Here is a 19,363-nt window from a genome sequence, read left to right as displayed (position 1 = left end):
GTTACAGAATAATTCAGCACATAGTAAGCAAGTCTACATAAGCATTCTCCAAATCAAACAGTAGGAAGCTTTCTCAAAAAGAAAAGGCTTTTTTTCTTTTGTCCCCTACCTTCTCACCTAGCAAGAAGAATTGATAATATACCTAAGACATCATGCTTTATCAAAGAACAGACTTACAAGCATACTGAATAAAGAAAGATTCAAGAGGAAAAAGAGACTGAGGAACAAACCTCAGATGCAACATAGACCATATCATCTACTGTCCTCCAATATCGAGCAGGACGCAGTCCATTACGATCAAGACAAGCTCCCACTGTTTTTCCATCACTAGATGAATCACAAAAAATGACAGAATCATAGAACAGGATAAGTTCTGGAATCACTTTTCATACTTTAGGACCATAATATAATTCTATTGGGCATATGCAGATATATTTCTTTTTAACGGAAATATTGAAACAGCATATGACAAAACATGGGGTTTGGGCAAAGTTAAGATCGTCTACACTGAAAGTTTATGAAGGAAAAAGTCCACAAAAACAAGTCATACATATGACCTATGTCACATGGATAAAGATGTGGGAGCGGGACACAATGCAAATATGCTTAGCGCAATACGATACATTAAAAAATTAGGACATAGGGACACGGCCGTACACATACATAGATGTATGTATGTGTGTATGTGTATAAAGCAACAATTTTAAATCACTACAATTATGAACATCAAATGATGAAACTAAGTTGAAATTGAAATGTAATGTAATTGATGACAAATTTTAAAGAAAAAAAACTCAAGTGAATATAAAATAAGTAAATAATATCAGAAAAGAAAATAGATAAAGTTAATGACACAATGTTGACTGTGCGTGAAACTGGTTTGACTATGTCAATGAAGTGTCGTATCGTGTCCGTGAAGTGTCCAAGTGGTGTGTCCTGTCGTGTCGTGTCAATACGGGATAGACATGCTAAGTGAAGTGTCCATGTGACATAGCATCAGACAGATGCATTGTCAACAAGATCTCCTTTTTCCTTTTTCTTATTTTGGAACCAAATATGAGCTGCATAACGCCATCTCCAAACACTTGCGAATTTCAACCAACATTTCTAAGGAATAACATGAGAACCTTATAGACAAAAACACCTGTTTGGATGTTTCAGTTGAATTCAAAATAACCTTCGCTGATGTGCTAGACTGACCTTTCACAAAAGTGATAAAAATATGCAAGAACTTAGGGTCTGGAGCACCCAAAAATTATCAGATAATGCTAAATGAGCACCAAGAACTTGCTTCTGGAGGTACTAGTACACTAGTCAACCATTGCCAGATGCATGCATTTCTGAATATTCATACTTTGAATTACTATATTGTTTTCCAAGCTCCAATATGACATTTCAGGAGACCAATTTTCCCGCGACAATTCTTAAGGTGTGAGTCATCCACAACACCATGGTAGATTGCAGAGGAATCACTATTTGGTCATGCAAAAGACTACCAGATAGACCTCCATTATTTGCTCATGCCAGCCAATTGCTGGATGGCCATCTCAAGAATCTTATAGTCCATCAGATTTGAAACTCATGGGATTATAGTGGTATCGCATTCAGCCTCCAGGATACGCATGCAATCGTCAATACTGAAGCTGCTAAAGAATACTAGTACTGCTCAGTTGCCTGCATTGGCATCAGAATGGACTAAAGGGCAATGGACTATGTCAAAATATAAGCAGCTTAGAGGACAGCCCGATAAAGATGCAGAGATAGCTCAAGAAATGAACAACAGAAAACTGCTAATTGATGATACAGCTTTCACGCCATTCTACTTGTGTTTTGCACGCACTGTTTCTTCTTGTCATTAATGTCATCTATATGACATTGACACCATGTTTCTCTTATGTGATCCTGATAAAAAGTGTCACATATATACTCCTATAAAACTAGTAAGGTAGGCAAAACACTGCTTTTATTCAAAAGAATACATACATATGTACCATAGTCACCTATATTGTTCAAGGTAATTTCTTGGCAAGGCCTTTTCTCCAAGAGATTTTCAAAAACTGGTTTTTCTCGGGAAAATCTCAGAGTTTTAAAAATTAAAATATATATATATAATAAGAAAGATAAAAAATACTAGGTTTTGTATCAATTTTTCTTGCAAAAATATAAGAAAATTGTTAAGTTGTACATGTATATATATATGTATTCTCATACATAAATACATATATAATTATATATATATATATATATATAATTCATATTGTACATATATACATATATATTCATATATATGTATATATATTTTATTTATAAATGATATAATAGGTAAATACTCATTAGGGGTATTTTGGTTGTTTCAGTTCTTGTAATAGGTTGTGCCCATTAGGGGCAAACTAGTACTTTATTTTATTCTTTTCTTTTTGTCTTTTTTTTGTTTTTATAGATACTATTTGGTCAAATACTAAGTATAGCTGTTGAAACAGTCCAACAGCTCTATTGAGGTCTCCCTCTCTCTTGTATGTGTATAAATAGGGGCTTTTATCCCCTTTCATTTTCCAATGCTTCTCTTAAGCATTTATGCTAAATAAAGATAAATATTTTTATGTTTTGTGTTTTTTTATTTAGTTATTTAATGTTTTATATGCACTTAGTGCTTTTGTTGTTGCCCTTTGTTGGTTATCGTATTGTCCCATAGTGGACTTGTGCTTGTGCACATTGTGATTGTGATCTTATAAGCCCTTAGTGGCATTGGTTTGTGATTGTGATCTTGTAAGCCCTTAGTGACATTGCTTTTGCATTTTCCACTATTTCATTACAAAAATAAGTTTGAAAAGTATTTAAAATATAAAAAAAACTACAAAAATTAGCTTAAATATATAAAATAAGGAATTTTTTCAAACATATCATGAGAATATCATGACCAAATCGCAATATTTTTATATTTGTTGATACTTTGAAAATGTCGTGATATTTTGCCAATAATTATTGGACACATCCTTGATTTTGCCAATATTATCGCGATGTTTTCAAAATAACACCCATATCGTCGACATATATATATATATATATATATATATATATATATATACACCACAAACAATGCAGAAGAAACCTATGTCACAGGGATTCGGCCAGACAGGTACCGCACCCGCGTCGACGCGACGCAGGTGCGGGTGCGGCACCCGGTGCAGTCAACCCAACCCTGGGTGCGATCAACGCACCCAGGGTCATTTTGGTCCATTTTTTGGATTTTTTTTTTAAATTTGCCCTATGAAATGGGCTGCGGAATTTTAAAAAAATATCTTGGGGGGGCGCTGCCCCCCTATAACCCCCCGCCAAGGGTGGCCCCCCTGGACCCCCGCCCGCTGACCGAGCAGCAGGACCCACGGATATATATATATATTATTTATTTATTTTTTGTTGCACCCCCGCACCCAAGGTTTTTGAAAGTGCCACACCCCCGCACCCAAGGTTTTTGAAAGTGCCACACCCCCGCACCCATGTGACATACGAAGAAACTATTTTATATGCTAGAAACATATAACGAAATGGCCAAAAACAGATAAAGCATATTTATAGCCGTATACACTTGAGCATGTTTATGCCTTTCCTATATGTTTGAGAACGTGCATGCATACACGCACACACATGAGTGTGTGCATACACCTGCATGCATATCTCCTTTGATGGAAACTTATTTGAAGCAACACATGTTCATTTTCTTTTGTTAGTTCATGTGCACACACACACACACACACACACACACACACACACATATAGATAGATATGCACATGTGCTGTACGCATACATGTGCATGCACATCCTCTTCGATTGGAAACTTCTTTTAAGCAACAGTGTTCATTTTCTTTTTGTTCATGTCACTATGGGCAAGTAACAAGGCTAAGCACGTGAAAATGGATGTATGGTCCCTTATTCCCTACCCAAAAATGACATCAAAAAAGATCTATAATACCGCTTAGTTACAAAAGATTTCCCCAAAGAGGGTCTCAGAAAATGTTTCCTCAATGAGAAGCTGAATCTGATTTTGATCTAGAGCAATGATACGGACACGAGATTCATTTACAAACAAGAGATAAATCAGCATAAGTTTTTTCCAGAAATTCTAATAGAACATCACAAAATAGAAATCTGAGAAAAGCAGATATTCTTATATGATCTTCTTTGGCAGCAAATCTAACTACAGCAGCACAACTAGTCAGAAGATACAATTCTTCAAAGAGTATTAAACACCTTGATTTTCATAGCTCTGCAATAGCAACTCCAACAGTTTTTTTTTCCTTATTGATCCAACCAATTGCACCATTTTGCCAACATAGTTTGTATCAGAAGGAACCAGATTCATGTTGTGCACGAACTAGCCCATATATGCAGTTGGATCTATCCAAAATTTTACCATAACCCAAAGAGAAAGAGTCTTCTCCATATGAGTGAATGGAGACATACAATAAAAATTAAGAATAAACACTACAAAATATGATATAGACTCAAACAAGTCAAACCTGCATTTACTGATTGCAATAATCCTACTTGCAGTCATTCTAAAAAAGACTGCATTATTTGACAACACAGTTTAAAGATTATTCGAACTAAATAATCAGGCAAATCTAAAGATCGTCATATTAATAATTTTTTGGCTATGTATATTATAGGCCTGAGCTTAAGATTCAGAACCTGAATAAGAGTAAGGCAGGACCATCCCATGCTTCCATTTGCCCTTTGTAATAGTCATAGAAGTCGACAACCTACAAAGAAAAAGAGATATCGATAGAAAGCTTAGACAACATCCACTCAGGATAGCCAAAAAGATAAAAGTTATTAAAAACTTCAAACGAAACCTGATTAGTTCTTCAAACATAGCTGACAAGTCATTGAAAGAAAATCCAAAAACAAGGATACAAAGGTCTCTTTTCATTTTTATCCTCTCAAAAGGTCACATGAAAAAGGAACAATAACTTATTAAGAACATGTAGCCATTTAGTGAGAGATTATAAAGTACTTTCAGTTGTGCAGTAATTCCGCTTGTGCATACCATGTCAACATGAAAATACCTCTGGATATTTGATCATTAAGGTAGGATGGTTCTTGTATGCCTCTGGGACAAGAATCATAAGCGCTTCCTCTGCACTACGCCCACTTCTCAATAACAACTGATTGATAACACATCAAGAGAACCAAGGAAACAGGATCAGAGGAAAGATGCCAAAATATGAAACACTTAGAGAGCATAAATTAGAAAAGTAAAAACCAATGATGGGGTACAAAACTCTAATCTATCAATGACAAAGAATAAGAACAGATTTTCACTATTGAAACTTCAATTTTGAAAGATCACCATACTTCACAAAAAATACATGTTTGTGGTCAATGTAAAACAGATGTTACATCGCACACCTTACTGCACTAATTAAAATTGGCTGAACTACTGTTATACAGCAGTATGACCGCAATAAATAAAATAACTGCATGCACTAACTTTGAGAATTAGATTAATCTACAATTCTAAGGTTTAACGGTTTAACCAGTATAATGAAGTGCAGAAATCCTGATCAATAAAAAACAACAAAGTATCCCTGTGGGCGGCCCAATTGGTTACGGCAAGTATCCAGATGTCAGGAGGCCGTGGACAACACAAGTTTGATTGCCTCTGCAATCAAAACTGTGACAAGTATGGAGCAGCAGTGTGGGGCCAGTCGACAGTGTGGGGCCAGTCGACTTTCCCAAGGTTTACCACTATAGGTAGGGCAATTAAGGGCTCAATCCTAATGAGTTACTAGTCATTAATAAAATAGATAATAGCATATATGTTAAGATACATGTATTGTTTGTATAGTTTGTATATATCCAAGTATACCAAGATGTACTTAGGTATTTTTCTTGCATTTCTATTTCTCTTGTATTTCCTTTTTTCCTTGTATTCAAAGCAAGATTGTAAGTATCGAATCGTTACCCATATCGGTCGGGCCCAAAATAAGATACGTATCATAAAAATCATAATCCTTTAATAAAAAATTTAAAAAATCCTAAAAAATAAAGAAAAATAAGAAAGCAAAATTCTAAAAAAAACATAACACATGAAACAATGGTGAATTGCACAAAATACAACCATAAAATCACATATGAAGCATTTATGTTTCTATGAGCTGCATAAGACATCATCAAACATCAATCATCTCACAAGAACAATGCAAAATATTAAATATCTCGCAATTAAGAACATGCCACAAGACTAATACTTTCATATTACATAAACAAAAACAAAATAACCAAGTTTACGAACACTTAAGTGTTAAATAACGAAGTTTTTTGAAAATATAACCTCAAACGTCTTCTTCTTCTTTGACATCCACATCATCTCCAATATGCGTGGATTCTTCATCATCTACCTCCTCTTAGTTGAGCAAACTGCAAAAGCCCTCTCCCTTGTGCACAGATCGTGTTAATGGAATGTGAAGCCTGATTTCTACCTTGATATAAATCCTTAATTTATGTGGATTCAACTTTGTGATAAGTTGGCGGGGGCCCTCCCCCCCCCCCGCCTCCTACCCGTAAGGTGGGGGTTCGAGGAGTGTGATCCCCTGGGAAAAATGTTTTTAGTAGAGGGTAATTTTATAATTTTACCCAAAATAGGTTGCCCTAGACTCCTTGTATTTAAAAAGGGCAATTTGTCTTTTGTAATGGGAGAATCTCAATCTTAATAGTGGAACTTAGTGCGGCCATGGACGTAGGCAACTCTTGCCGAACCACGTAAAATCCTTGTTCTTTGTGTGGTTGATTTTCTCTTCTTCCCATTTTTTGTTTTTTGATCCATTGATAGATTGATCTATCGATAGATCGATATAGTGTGTTGAGTCATTTCCCAACAGATCGGCCCCCAAATCACTCTCACGACACTTAGGGTGTGTGGATACCCCTCTAATGACATCTATACAAATGAAGTTGGCCCTCAAGAGGTATTTAAAACCCAAAAAATAAAAAATACGATTTGGCCCTTTTGAAAGTGCGTTGAAGGTGTATCGTACGATACACCCTGTATCATACGATATGGTATGATACAGGGTTGTATCGTATAATACACCCAATACGGATACGATACACACTCGTACCGCGATATGAGTGTTTATCATATCGATTTTTCCCATAGTTGTGATACTTACAACATTGATTCAAAGTATACCAAAGTATACTTTTTATGTATTTAGTTAGGTATTTTCTATATGTACTTTTTAGGATTTAGGTTAAGTATACCTAATGTATACTTTAGGTTAGATTATGTTTTTTTGTCATTATTAAAATGGTTAAATTTTTTTATATTTTTTATTTTCTATTTTTTGGTCATTTTTTGAATGACCACTAGCCGTTAGGATTTGCTTTAATGGCTAGTTTGAATAGTCAAACTAGCTATTGGGATTTGCTCTAACAACTAGTTTGATTAGTTAAACTAGCCTTTAGGACTTGATCTAACGGCCTTTATGTGTTCCTCTATATATTTCTCATTCTTTTGTTGTATAGTTGAGAGTGTGTGTGTGTGTGCTTGAGTGTATGTAGTGAAGATTTATTTTGTATTTTTGATGATTAATAAAAAAATTTATTTTTATCCATTGTTGGTCTTTTGAATGTACAAGTTGTTTTTTGTATTTAACTAAATGCATTTAGCATTTTGATTCATTATTTTTTATTTTGTTTGTCTTGAATTTCGTGCCATTTCATGACAGTATATTTACTATTACCATCAACTATTTATTAAATACTAATTTCACATTTTTTTTCTTTGATAATTAGCGTGTAGACTCTACAGAAACATTTTGTTGCATCAGACATGTTTAAGATACCCCATGCAACAAGGATGATTGTAAAACCCACGTTTTATAAAAAAAAATGGAGTTGGGTCAGGCCAGGATCCGACCTGGACCCGCTATGGTTATCGAGGGTGAGGGATTCTTTTAAACCCTCTTCGTCCCCCCCCCCCCGCAGTCGCGTCTCTCCCTTTCCCCCTCTGCGAGAAAAAAGAAACCCCTTTGGGGTTTCCCGAATCGCGTGAAATGAAATGGGGATCTTCGAAACATGAGCTTAGATTCACAAGGGCGAGTGTCAAGAATGACACTAAAGCATAAACCTTAAAAAGGGTATAACTGGAAACAAAATAAAAATAAAAATGTATTCTTTATTGATATGAAAAACCAATTGCTTAAAAAGCATTGGAATGAAATACAAGAGGGGTTGCACCCCTTTATATACACAACTGAAAGAGGACTCAATAGAGCTGTTGAACACAGTCCAACAGCTCTATTTAGAACTGTTGGAATGTGTCAGTCCAACAGCTCTATTGCTAGTCAAGTCTGGACAGGACTTGACTAGCAACAGTCATTCTAGTTCAAACTGAACTAGATGACATAAAGACAAAAAATAAAAATAAATGAAAAAATTTACAGAAAAGAAAGAAATGAAAAATGTATATATATATAATAATATAATATTATTATATATATACAGTTTTACATTTTAACACTCTCCCTCAAACTTACGGTACAATGAGCGAAAGTCTGTCTAAGAGAAAGTGAAATCAGGGAGCAGCGAGAGGCTTTGTAAAGAAGTCTGGTAACTGATATTCTGAAGTGACATATGGCAGATCAATTATCCCGTATAGATATTCCTCTCTGACGTAGTGACAATCCATTTCGATGTGTTTGGTGCGTTCATGGAATGTTCTGTTACTGAGAATGTAGATCGCACTTTTGTTGTCACAACACATTTGTGAAGCCTTTGTTGCTTCAGCTCCCATGTCAGCAAGCAGTCTTCGGAGCCAAACTACTTCCATGGTCGTGGTTGCCATGGCTCTGTATTCAGCTTCAGTGGATGAGAGAGATACCTTCTGCTGCTTTTTACACCTCCACGAGATTAATGATTCTCCTAAAAAGACACAAAAGCCCGTGGTTGAGTGTCTGTTATTGGAATCACCTCCCCAATCAGCATCAGTATATGTAATTAAATCAAGAGAAGAGGAGGAAGATAAGAAAAGTCCTCGTGAAAGAGAGGACTTGATGTATCTGATAATACGCATGACTGCTCCCATATGAACAGAAGTAAGAGCATGTTGAAATTGACTTGCTGTGTGAACAGCATGTGCTATATCTGGTCTGGTAATGGATAGATAGGAAAGTGCCCCGACAAGCTGTCTGTAAGGTGTAGGGTCTGCAAGAAGTTCTTCATCATCAATCTTCATTTTAACATTAACAACTTCTGGAGTGTCAACTTTCTTATCATCAGTAATACCAGACCTGAAAACAATATCAAAAGCAAATTTAGTCTGAGATAATAAATATCATCTAGGAGAATAAGCAACTTCAATGCCTAAAAAATATCTCAACAAGCCCAAATCAGTCATTTCAAAATGAGATTTAAGAAGTGTTTTGATTGTTTCAACTCCCTATTTATCGCTTCCGGTGATGATCATATCATCCACATAGAGAATAAGCACAATGATCCCTGCATCAGAATTCTTAATAAACAAAACAGTGTCAGTTAAACAGAATTGAAAACCAATATCAATCATAACACGACTAAACCTATCATACCAAGCTTTTGGTGCTTGTTTAAGTCCATAAAGAGTTTTTTCTAAGCGAAGGACTTTACCCTTAGGAATACTTAGACCAGAAGGGAGTTTCATGCATACTTCTTCAATTAACTTTTCATTTAAAAAAGCATTTTTGACATCCATTTAAAAAATAGATCATTTTTTGATAGAAGCTAAGGCAATTAAGGTTCGAACAGTAGTCATACGAGCCACCGAAGCAAAGGTTTCTTCATAATCAATCCCATATTCTTGGGCATAACCTTTGGCTACTAAACGGGCTTTATATCTTTCAAGAGTACCATCACTCTTGGTTTTAATTTTATAAACCCATCGACATCTTATAGTTTTCTTTCCTGGAGAAAGATCTTGAATATTCCATGTAGAAGCCTTTTCAAGTGCATCTAATTCAGCTTTCATGGCTTCTATCAATTTGATATCATTTTTTGCTTGAAAATATGTGGATGGTTCTTCATATAAGTGAATTAATGCAATAACTGCCCTATATGTGGGTGAGAAAGACTCGTATGATACAAACTTTCCTGGAGGCCTCGGGATGATTGTCTAGCTGGAATATTAGAATATTTTTCAAGTGCACATGGAGGATTAGACTCTGGTCGCCTGGAATATTGAATACTAGTATCTCTATGAACTTCATTTTCAACATTAAGATCAATAATTCTTTGATCATCATCAAAGTTACAGTCAAGGTCATATTCATTAGATGTTGATGTTAGATCTAGCAAAAAGGAGTACTCAGTGATGTCTTTTAATTTTCTAAAATCAAAGAAGTTCTCCTTTTCAAGAAAAGAAACATTTCTAGACACATATAGTTTATTATTTTTGAAGTCAAAACATCTATAACCTTTCTGGTTTTCAGCATATCCTAAAAAGGCACAGGGAATCGCACGAGGGAAAAGTTTATCATTTTTGTCAATAAATATGAAACATTTGCACCCAAATATTCTTAGTCTAGAGTAGTCTGGAGAAATGTTCATAAGTTTTTCAATGGGAGTGATATTTTGTAACGAAGAAGATGGCATCCTATTAATGAGATAGGTGGCAGTTAAGGCAGCTTCTGCCCAAAAGTCTTTAGGGACTTGATTTGCTATTAATAAAGTTCTAGTGGTTTCTATAATATGGCGATGTTTTCGTTCTGCCAGTCTATTTTGTTGAGGTGTATAAGGACAAGATCTTTGATGTGTGATGCCATGCAATTTAAGATAATTTTGAAAATTTGTGGATAAAAACTCTCCCCCTGAATCTCTGCGAAAAATAGTAATATCATTTTGAAACTTGTTTTTAACCATATTATGAAAAGTTTGAAAGTATGAAAATACTTCAGACTTATGTTTGAGAAAGTACATCCACGTATGTCGAGAGAAATCATCGACAAAAATAACATAGTAAACAAATCCTCCTTTAGAAATTACTGGTGCAGGACCCCAAACATCCGAGTGTATTAATTCAAGTGGTCTTGAAGAGAAAAAAGTTTTGTTCTGAAATGGTAATCTTTTCATTTTGCCGAGAATACAATCTTTACAATCAAATGATTCAGAGTTACAAAATTTTCCTAGATTTGGAAAATGTTGGATTTTGGCTATATGTAGGTGACCAAGTCTCTTATGCCACAGTTCCAACTCTATTTTTTGAATATTATAACAAAAAGCTTTCTTCGGCATTTCCAAAAAATCCATGTAATAGAGTCATCATTCTCTATGGCCTTCCCCAATCAGCTTGCCTGACTGGCGATCATGTACCCAACAGCCATGAGAAGAAAAAGAAATATTACACCCATAATCAGAAATTTGAGATACAGATAAAAGATTTAAATTTAATTTGGGAACATGTCTAATTTCTGGAATAGAAAATTTCTTTGTTTTATAATTTTTTTCAAAATTTCCTATTCCTTCTATTTCAAGAGAAGTCCCATCAGCAGTAAAGACCTTTGACACACTTGTTTTATTTTTAACACATTTGGATAGACTTTGATTATTTGGGGTCATATGAAAAGATGCACCAGAGTCAAGGAGCCAAGAAATTTTACCTAGATCAGAAAAAAATGAGGCTTTTGCGCCGGTTGAAGCTTCAGATATGGAAGTGACACCTTTGATGAGATGCTGAAGAATCTCCATTAGTTGGGCCAGGGAAACTGGTGCATCCTGATCTTTAGGCTCTGATCCAGCAATTGCAGCTCTTTTTTCTCTCAACTCCTTAAGTTTGGGACATTGTGGCCTGTAGTGTCCCGGTTCATGACAGTGATGACAAATAACCTTCTTATCATAGTCACCATTTTGTCGGTTAAAGTGAGGAGGCCTATATGATCAAACATGATTCCCTGGTCTAGACATGGCTAAAACAGAATCATCTTCAATTTTTAAAGAACCTTTCCGGAGACGATTTTCTTCCATTGTAAATTCTTCAATAGTTTCAACAATAGAAGGAATTTTTCCCCGGTGAAGTAGAGTCGATTTAGTAGTTTCAAATTCCGGCCTTAATCCAGTGATAAACTGGTAAAAATGTTCAGCATCGAGTTGTTTCTGACGAAGCTCGATGTTTTCGGCACAATGCCACTTTGGTTCTAAAAGGGAAAGTTCTTCCCAAAGTTCGGACAACCCATTGTAATATTCACGAATAGTTTTGTCTCCTTGTGTCATCATTCGAACTTTTTCTTGGAGGTTGCACACGTGTGCAATATCTTTAAGGGAATACATATTCTTAAGGTATTCCCATGCCTTATCGGCATGATCAAATTTGGCAAGACTTGAGCATTTTTTAATGTCAACGTTATTGATAAGCCATGACATTATCTTCGCATGAGATATTCTCCATTCTTTCCATTTCTTCTCGTATGAGGCAATAGCCTTGATTTTTTCTTCTTCCGATAGAGGGACCTTTTTATCTCCCTCCTTTTTAGTAAGAGATAGCTTAGGTTCCGAATCGGAACCATCCACAATCCCTCATAGGCCTTTTCCCCATATATGGTGCTTCATGATTGAAGCCCATGTTACATAGTTCGTATCGCTTAGTTTCATAGGCATGATGGTGACTTTATCATTGTCATCCATCGATTACAAGGAGAGAAAGAATAGGGATAAAAGAGAAACAAGAAGAAAAATGAAAAAGAAAGAAGAAAAAAATAATACAAGATGTGAAATCTTCCCCAATGAAGTGATAAAACACTTCTCTTCAAGTGGCGAACACTTTTGCAAACGAGCATGAAAACTGAGGCAGCTTTTCCTCAAGATTTAGTACTTCTGCGGCTCTGATACCATGAAATGAAATGGGGATCTTCGAAACACGAGCTTAGATTCACAAGGGCAAGTGTCAAGAATGACACTAAAGCATAACCCTTAAAAAGGGTATAAAACAAAATAAAAATAAAAATGTATTCTTTATTGATATGAAAAACCAATTGCTTAAGAAGCATTGGAATGAAATACAAGAGGGGTTGCACCCCTTTATATACACAACTGAAAGAGGACTCAATAGAGCTGTTGGACACAGTCCAACAACTCTATTTAGAGCTTTTGGAATGTGTCAGTCCAACGACGCAACATCCCGAGGTAGGGAAAAGTCGCACGAGGACTTTGAATGAATTAAATAAAGATTTAGGAAATTGAGATAATGATAGATGATACTCATATGACTTGTGTTCTTTACTTGTCTTTATTACATGCTTCATATAGTTGTCATATTTTGCATGCATAGATTAGTTTTGCAGTTAGTTTTCTGCCATTAATTTTCTTTACTTGCTTTACTTGTTTACTTATGCATTGGCAAGTGTATGAACACTTAAAGAAATTACGCCTTAATGTGGATATGTGTATGCAATGCAAGTATGCAATGAGCATTAAATGAGTGTTTGCATGTGTTAATTGGATTACACTTGGTTTTATGCATACAAAAGAATATGACATTACACACAGGTCTAGGTTGTTTATAACATGCATGTTCATGGTATTAATGCATAATTGTTTCTTATGCATGTAAAGACCTGAAATTATCATGTCTTGCATGTAATCAGTGGCATGGGTGTTCATATGTTCAGTTGTACGATTCATGAATAAAATCATGTATTGGTTCACATGTTTAATTGAATTGGTTCATGAATGAAAAAGTGTATTTTGCATGATTATATGGAAGCATGCATTGTAATGATGAATACATGTATATGAATATTATTATTCCATGCACATCTCTAAATTGGCATTCATGATTGTGCATCAAAAGGCACGTGATATGAACAGAATGCATTGGCATGTTCCTTAAGATTTTTGCATATGAATTAATAGATGATCAAGATGGATCATCATGGGTTGTGGGATGCCTTGAGCCGGTGTGCTCCTTGCTGTACTTGTTTTTGCATTGCAAAAGTTATATTTGGTATTATGGTTTTAATTGCACTGATCTATTGTTGCCACGGGTGGCAGACCGTGAAGAGTTGCGCATGATGATTTGCGAGCTTATGTTTGCATGTTGATTTGCAAATTTATGGAATTACTATTAACAATAAGATAAGAAAGATAACTGTGTAATTAACTTTCCCTTGATGTTCCTTCTATGGAAAGGTAATCTTGGACTTAGCGGTTTGGGGACCGTGAGGATACTAAAACTCCCTATGTGTTGTTGCCCATGAACCCGATATTGAGGTTCTTCTCCTGACCACGGTTTTAGGGAGAGTCTGTCACTTTGTCTGGGAGCGGTGTTTAGACACAGCTGTTGTTTTGGTATACCAAGAAAAGTGACACTTGTGGATGAGTAGTCTCTGGTATCCCCAACATTAAATGGATGGTCTAATGTTCTGAAGGTTGTTTCGGTCGAGGGCTAAGTGTGAAACCCAGTAATAAAATACAATTGGTGTGTTAAGCTACCCTGGGAACCTAACTTGACCTCAAAGAATTTTTACCCGTTTGGTGTATCCGCGGGCAACGGTAATTAAAAAAAGAAACTTAAATTTATGCATTTAATATAAGGCATGCATATGGAAAGAAAAATTTTAAGGAAAGATAATAAAGTGTTCATGCATTGTACATAAATCATGCATATTCCAGCTATGCATTAGATCATGCATATTTACTTATTCCCTTAACTGTTAAATGTTGGTGAATATATGCATGTTAAATGTCTTTAATGCTCATATTTAATTTCTCGCAATTGCAAATGCTATTACTGCTTTCAATGAAATAAATTGTTTATCTTGTGATGTCCTACTTTATTTATTCTACATTGTCGATTTGTGCACCTACCAGTTTGTTATAAAACTGACCCATTTTATGGGCAGGTGACGAGTAGGACTTTACAGACAACCGATGACGCGATGCAACATGACTCGAAATCACCCTCTTTCTGTTGGCATCCTGGCAATTCTCTATAAGTAAAATTGGTTTGTAAGCTAACGTGCTCATAATTGTCAACTTGTTTTTCTCTCTAAAAGAAAATTTCTTCCGCTTACGATTTGAAAGATCAAAATCCTGAACTTTGAAAGGTTTTGTCTAAATGTTTTCAAAATTACAAGTTGAAATTTTGGGGCGTTACAATGATCTTTAGTGAGAGGTTTAGTATATTAACAGACACGACATAACCTTACAAAAGGAAGATCAGTCAAGAAGATATGGTATGACCCAACTTTGGCCTTTCCAGTTTAGCATATACTGAACCAGATCAATACAAAAGTACTACCATATAACTGATAATGATTGTCTCTTTTGGTTCATTCTGCCAAATTCCAGCAAGAACACTACTTTAAGGGCTCTTAGTATGACAGACTCCTGGGCTATGTCACATAGGTATTGGTGAGAGTATGCATTGGGGTGGTGTTACATAGAGTACAACATGTAAGTTTGTAAAAGTATAAGTACAGAGGCATGGCTATTTTACACATGTATTATTTCTTAAGAAAAGGGTTGAATATAATGTATGTACATATGCATGTCTGCACATGTATATATGCATGTATATCTATATACCTATATATCAATACACCACAATAATGGATGAAAACAACCACGATGAATATCCATAGCGATTTTCACTGCATGCCATAGAAAGTATGGCATCACTCTGTTCTAGTTAGTAGCAGACGAGGCCTACTGTTCAATCAGCTGCTTGTCCACATGCCATAGAAGTGCAATAAGATTGCTGCTTCAATTAATCCTATTGCTTCATCCTAGCTTTCTTAAAGTACATTGACAGATGGTTGCTGCAGACAGCCTTTAGTTACAGTTAATTCATGGTCTATTCTACATGGAGCTAAGGCCCTTCAGTAGATGTACATAGATGCTTCAGATGTACTTGATCTCTCGTTTGTCCGGTGCTTTTTGCATAAATATTTCTTTGATGAATTCAGGAAAATCATGTTAGATGACTCGCAAGTCGCAATGCACCAATTCTTTGGCCTGCATCCACGTTAACTGTTACCTGATCAATCTCGCTTATTGATGGAACTAGGCCACCAATCTACCAGCAGAAAATATTCAATCCATTTTCAATTCTTATAATCAGTATGACTTATTATGTTTCCTTGCTGTTAATGCTTCCAATAAAATCTATCCATTCATCTCTGTTTTTCCATGTAATTGAGAATAAATTTGATGCTATTTCTTCAAATATTTCATTTATGCTCATCACCCAAGAAAGCGGAGAAGGCCAAGTGGCTAACCGTAGGACACAAACCAATTATACCAATTTTCTTCATGTTGTACTTGATTTTCTTCATATTACCATAACAAATCTTTCCAAAAAGCTTTGATGAACTATATAATTGTATGGTAGCAAACCTTTTATAAATCTGCTTCAAAGTCTTCACCATTCTAAACAAATACTTTTTAAGAGCAACTTAATAAACTAATACTGGCCAATAAATCGCCACAATCCCCAACAATGTAAACTTTAAATCCCATTTGATTTCAGTGCAGGATCTTTTCTAAATCTTGCATAATCAATCAAAGGTTAAAAATTAAAAACTCAGATAATACATGATAAATGTTACAAACATGATAAATCCTGAGACTGAACTATTCTCACTTTAGGAAATTATATGGTCAAACAACAGGATTTTATGCCAAGTTAGAAATTATATGGTCAAACAACATGATTTTATGCCAAGTAATAGTTTGCTTGTATCACCACACAAAATGTAGAGCCTTATGCAAACTTGCATCAACCTTTACTGATTAATTAATCTCATTCACCAAATTAACCGAGTGTGAAGAAAACTTGCAAAAGAATGCACAAGTTAAATTCTCAAAATGAAAAAGTAAATAAGCATATGCATTGACAAAACATGCAAAGTAGGTACTTTGATGAGATGAACATACTTCGGCAGTACTATCAAGGTTTGCTGAATCTGATGCCCTTGGATTACCAAAAGGACGAATTTCATTTTCACGGCCACGCCAAACAGGAGACTTCAGTGATGACTCACGAGATTGCATCCAATTCAAGTTTCCCTAAGAATGGCATTGAAATGTCTAGAATTAATCAATATGAATGTATGCTATAGTGAACATAATATATAAACTAACAGATTAGAAGTAGTCAAACCTGTATGGTGTTAATCTCCCCATTGTGCCCAAGTAACCTCATTGGCTGAGCAAGAGGCCATCTTGGACTAGTATTTGTGCTGTACCGTCTATGATAAATAGCAAAAGGTGATTTGTATAGCTCACTCTGAAGATCCAAATAGAACGGCCCCAATACCTCAGACCGAAGCATACCTTTATAGACTATTGTTTGATTGGATAGGGAGCAGAAATAGAGTTCATTGCCCCATTCCTTTTGTTTTGCTTCTCTTTCAATCAATTTTCGAGTAACATACAACTCCCTTTCAATGTCATCAATATTGTCTTCTTTTTCTACTTTCACAAACACTTGTTGTATATTAGGCATGGTTTCTTTTGCATAGTAGCCTACTACAGAAACATTTGTAGGTACAGGCCTCCACCCAAGAACCTCGAGCCCCTCTTGCTTCATAATATTTAAAATAACTGCAAAACTAGTAAATTAGTGTTCCTCATAGAGACCATATGAGAAAATAATAGCAAAAGTTTAGGATACTAAGATATTATGCTTCAAAGATAAGTACAATAAGACATGTAAGGCAGATCCACTAATTAGGCATTACCAGACCAAGGAAACAAGGGCGCCAAAGCGAAATTTTTTTAGTACCAAAAGGAAAGAAAAATAAATTGACATTTCATAGTGCTGCTTGGCAACAAAGATCATGCAGATAATGGTTCTGAGTAAATCAAAGCAAAAAAGATGATACATCAGGAAACAGCACAAAATCCAGCAAATATTTGAGTTTGTGGTAGTAAACATGAATTGACAATGTGCATCTAATTCAAATAGGATGCACACAACATTTACAGGCATAAGTAAAGGTGTCCATATTTTAATGACAAGAAAGTAACATAACATGGTAAATGCATGCTAAGCCACCTGTTTTTGCTTCTCTCAAATGAATCTCATCTTTGGGAAGAAAAACCATTCCTACACCAGTGTTTGATTCATCAAACAGGGCAATGCCTTGTTTGTCAGCCCAATTGTTGAAAAGATCCCATGGAATGCTAGTCATCAGTCCGGCACCATCCCCAGAATCGTTATCTGCACCACATCCTCCACGATGCTCCATGCAGCCAAGGGCTGACAGTGCATCACTTACAATACCATGAGATGCCTTCTGCTTCAAGTTAGCAATGAACCCAACACCACAAGCTCCCCTTTCAGAAAGAATGTCTTCTAAATTTACCACCTGAAAGATCACCCTTATTAATATTATGAAGCCTCTATGCAAAAATACCTGATACGTTACACAAAGTTGCAAATCCTCACCAAGAAAGTAGACAATACAAAATAAAGCTCGCCAAGAAACATGAGATAAAAGCACTTGGTCATCTTGTTGGTTTCTAAAATGATTGTACCATTTGCAACCACAAGAGATGGATAGCACTGATACAGCCTTGGCATGTATACACCATTGCAATGACCAAATTGATTCTTTTAAAGGCATGTCCACGTCCCACATAAGGGTCCATGCAAAAAAACTCATTGCAGCGTCCCCTTCAGCAGAACTGGAAAGGGGGGAAAGGTATAGCCATTGAAATGGAGGATTCATTTCCACACAGAAAGGACTGCTCCATTTGTATTGCCATGGTGGGCCTGTAGAAATGTATATGTACAAAGTCATAGTTTCCTTCTATTATCAAAATTACACACAAAGAGGAACTTATTCATGGTGGTAGAGTCAAGTTAGCACAACTAGAATCAGACATCTGCAGAGCTATATAAAAGGATGACCTAGTCCCTAATAGAGGTCCATTATTCGGTAGTACAAAGAATCAGACTGCAAGCTGTTTAGACATTCTGTCCTCCAAAGAGACCCTAACATCTGGAAAGCTCGGTTTGCAACATATAGTGCAAGTCATATGATCCTCCTCAAAAGTCTAGCTAGTCTCTATACCAGCATAGGTAGCAAGAACGCACCAAATTAAGGTGTACATTTTGGAAGAAAAGTTTAAAAAAGAAGATAAACCAATAATGTTCTCACCATACACTGCACAAGGTCAAAGTTAAAAACTCTCAATACTTGTATTTCTTTTTATTTGGATTTTTATAATTTTCCATTACCGATTTTTATTTTCATAATATAAGCACTAAAATAGCAGATATGTTGCATACTGAGTTCATAATTTCTGCTGAATGGAAGTTGAGTTTAGTTGGGGTGTTCCTCAGTCAAAATAACTGCAAAGTCTAGGCTGATTCCTGGGGAAAAT

At 35.6% G+C, this 19,363-nt stretch overlaps 1 protein-coding gene across 1 annotated transcript in view; it reads right to left on the bottom strand.

Moving 5' to 3' along the window:
- Positions 1 to 18,299, bottom strand: part of LOC149819947 (ferredoxin-dependent glutamate synthase, chloroplastic) — a 105,827-nt gene extending 87,528 nt beyond the window's left edge. Inside the window, exons 1-6 of the mRNA XM_089983073.1 lie at positions 18,030 to 18,299; positions 17,133 to 17,575; positions 16,907 to 17,038; positions 5,068 to 5,166; positions 4,691 to 4,761; positions 231 to 327 (exon numbers count right to left, since the gene is read on the bottom strand). Of these exons, the coding sequence (XP_089839199.1) occupies positions 231 to 327; positions 4,691 to 4,761; positions 5,068 to 5,166; positions 16,907 to 17,038; positions 17,133 to 17,575; positions 18,030 to 18,222 (1,035 nt within the window). The 5' untranslated portion in view covers positions 18,223 to 18,299. The remainder of the gene's footprint in view (positions 1 to 230; positions 328 to 4,690; positions 4,762 to 5,067; positions 5,167 to 16,906; positions 17,039 to 17,132; positions 17,576 to 18,029) is intronic.
- Between the last annotated feature and the right edge of the window lie 1,064 nt (positions 18,300 to 19,363).

This window comes from Nuphar pumila, chromosome 12, assembly GCF_984573655.1.
Source record: "Nuphar pumila chromosome 12, dmNupPumi1.hap1.1, whole genome shotgun sequence".
Lineage (NCBI taxonomy): Eukaryota > Viridiplantae > Streptophyta > Magnoliopsida > Nymphaeales > Nymphaeaceae > Nuphar > Nuphar pumila.
Note: the sequence above shows the minus strand (reverse complement) of the source record. Positions and strands in the feature narration are given on the sequence as shown.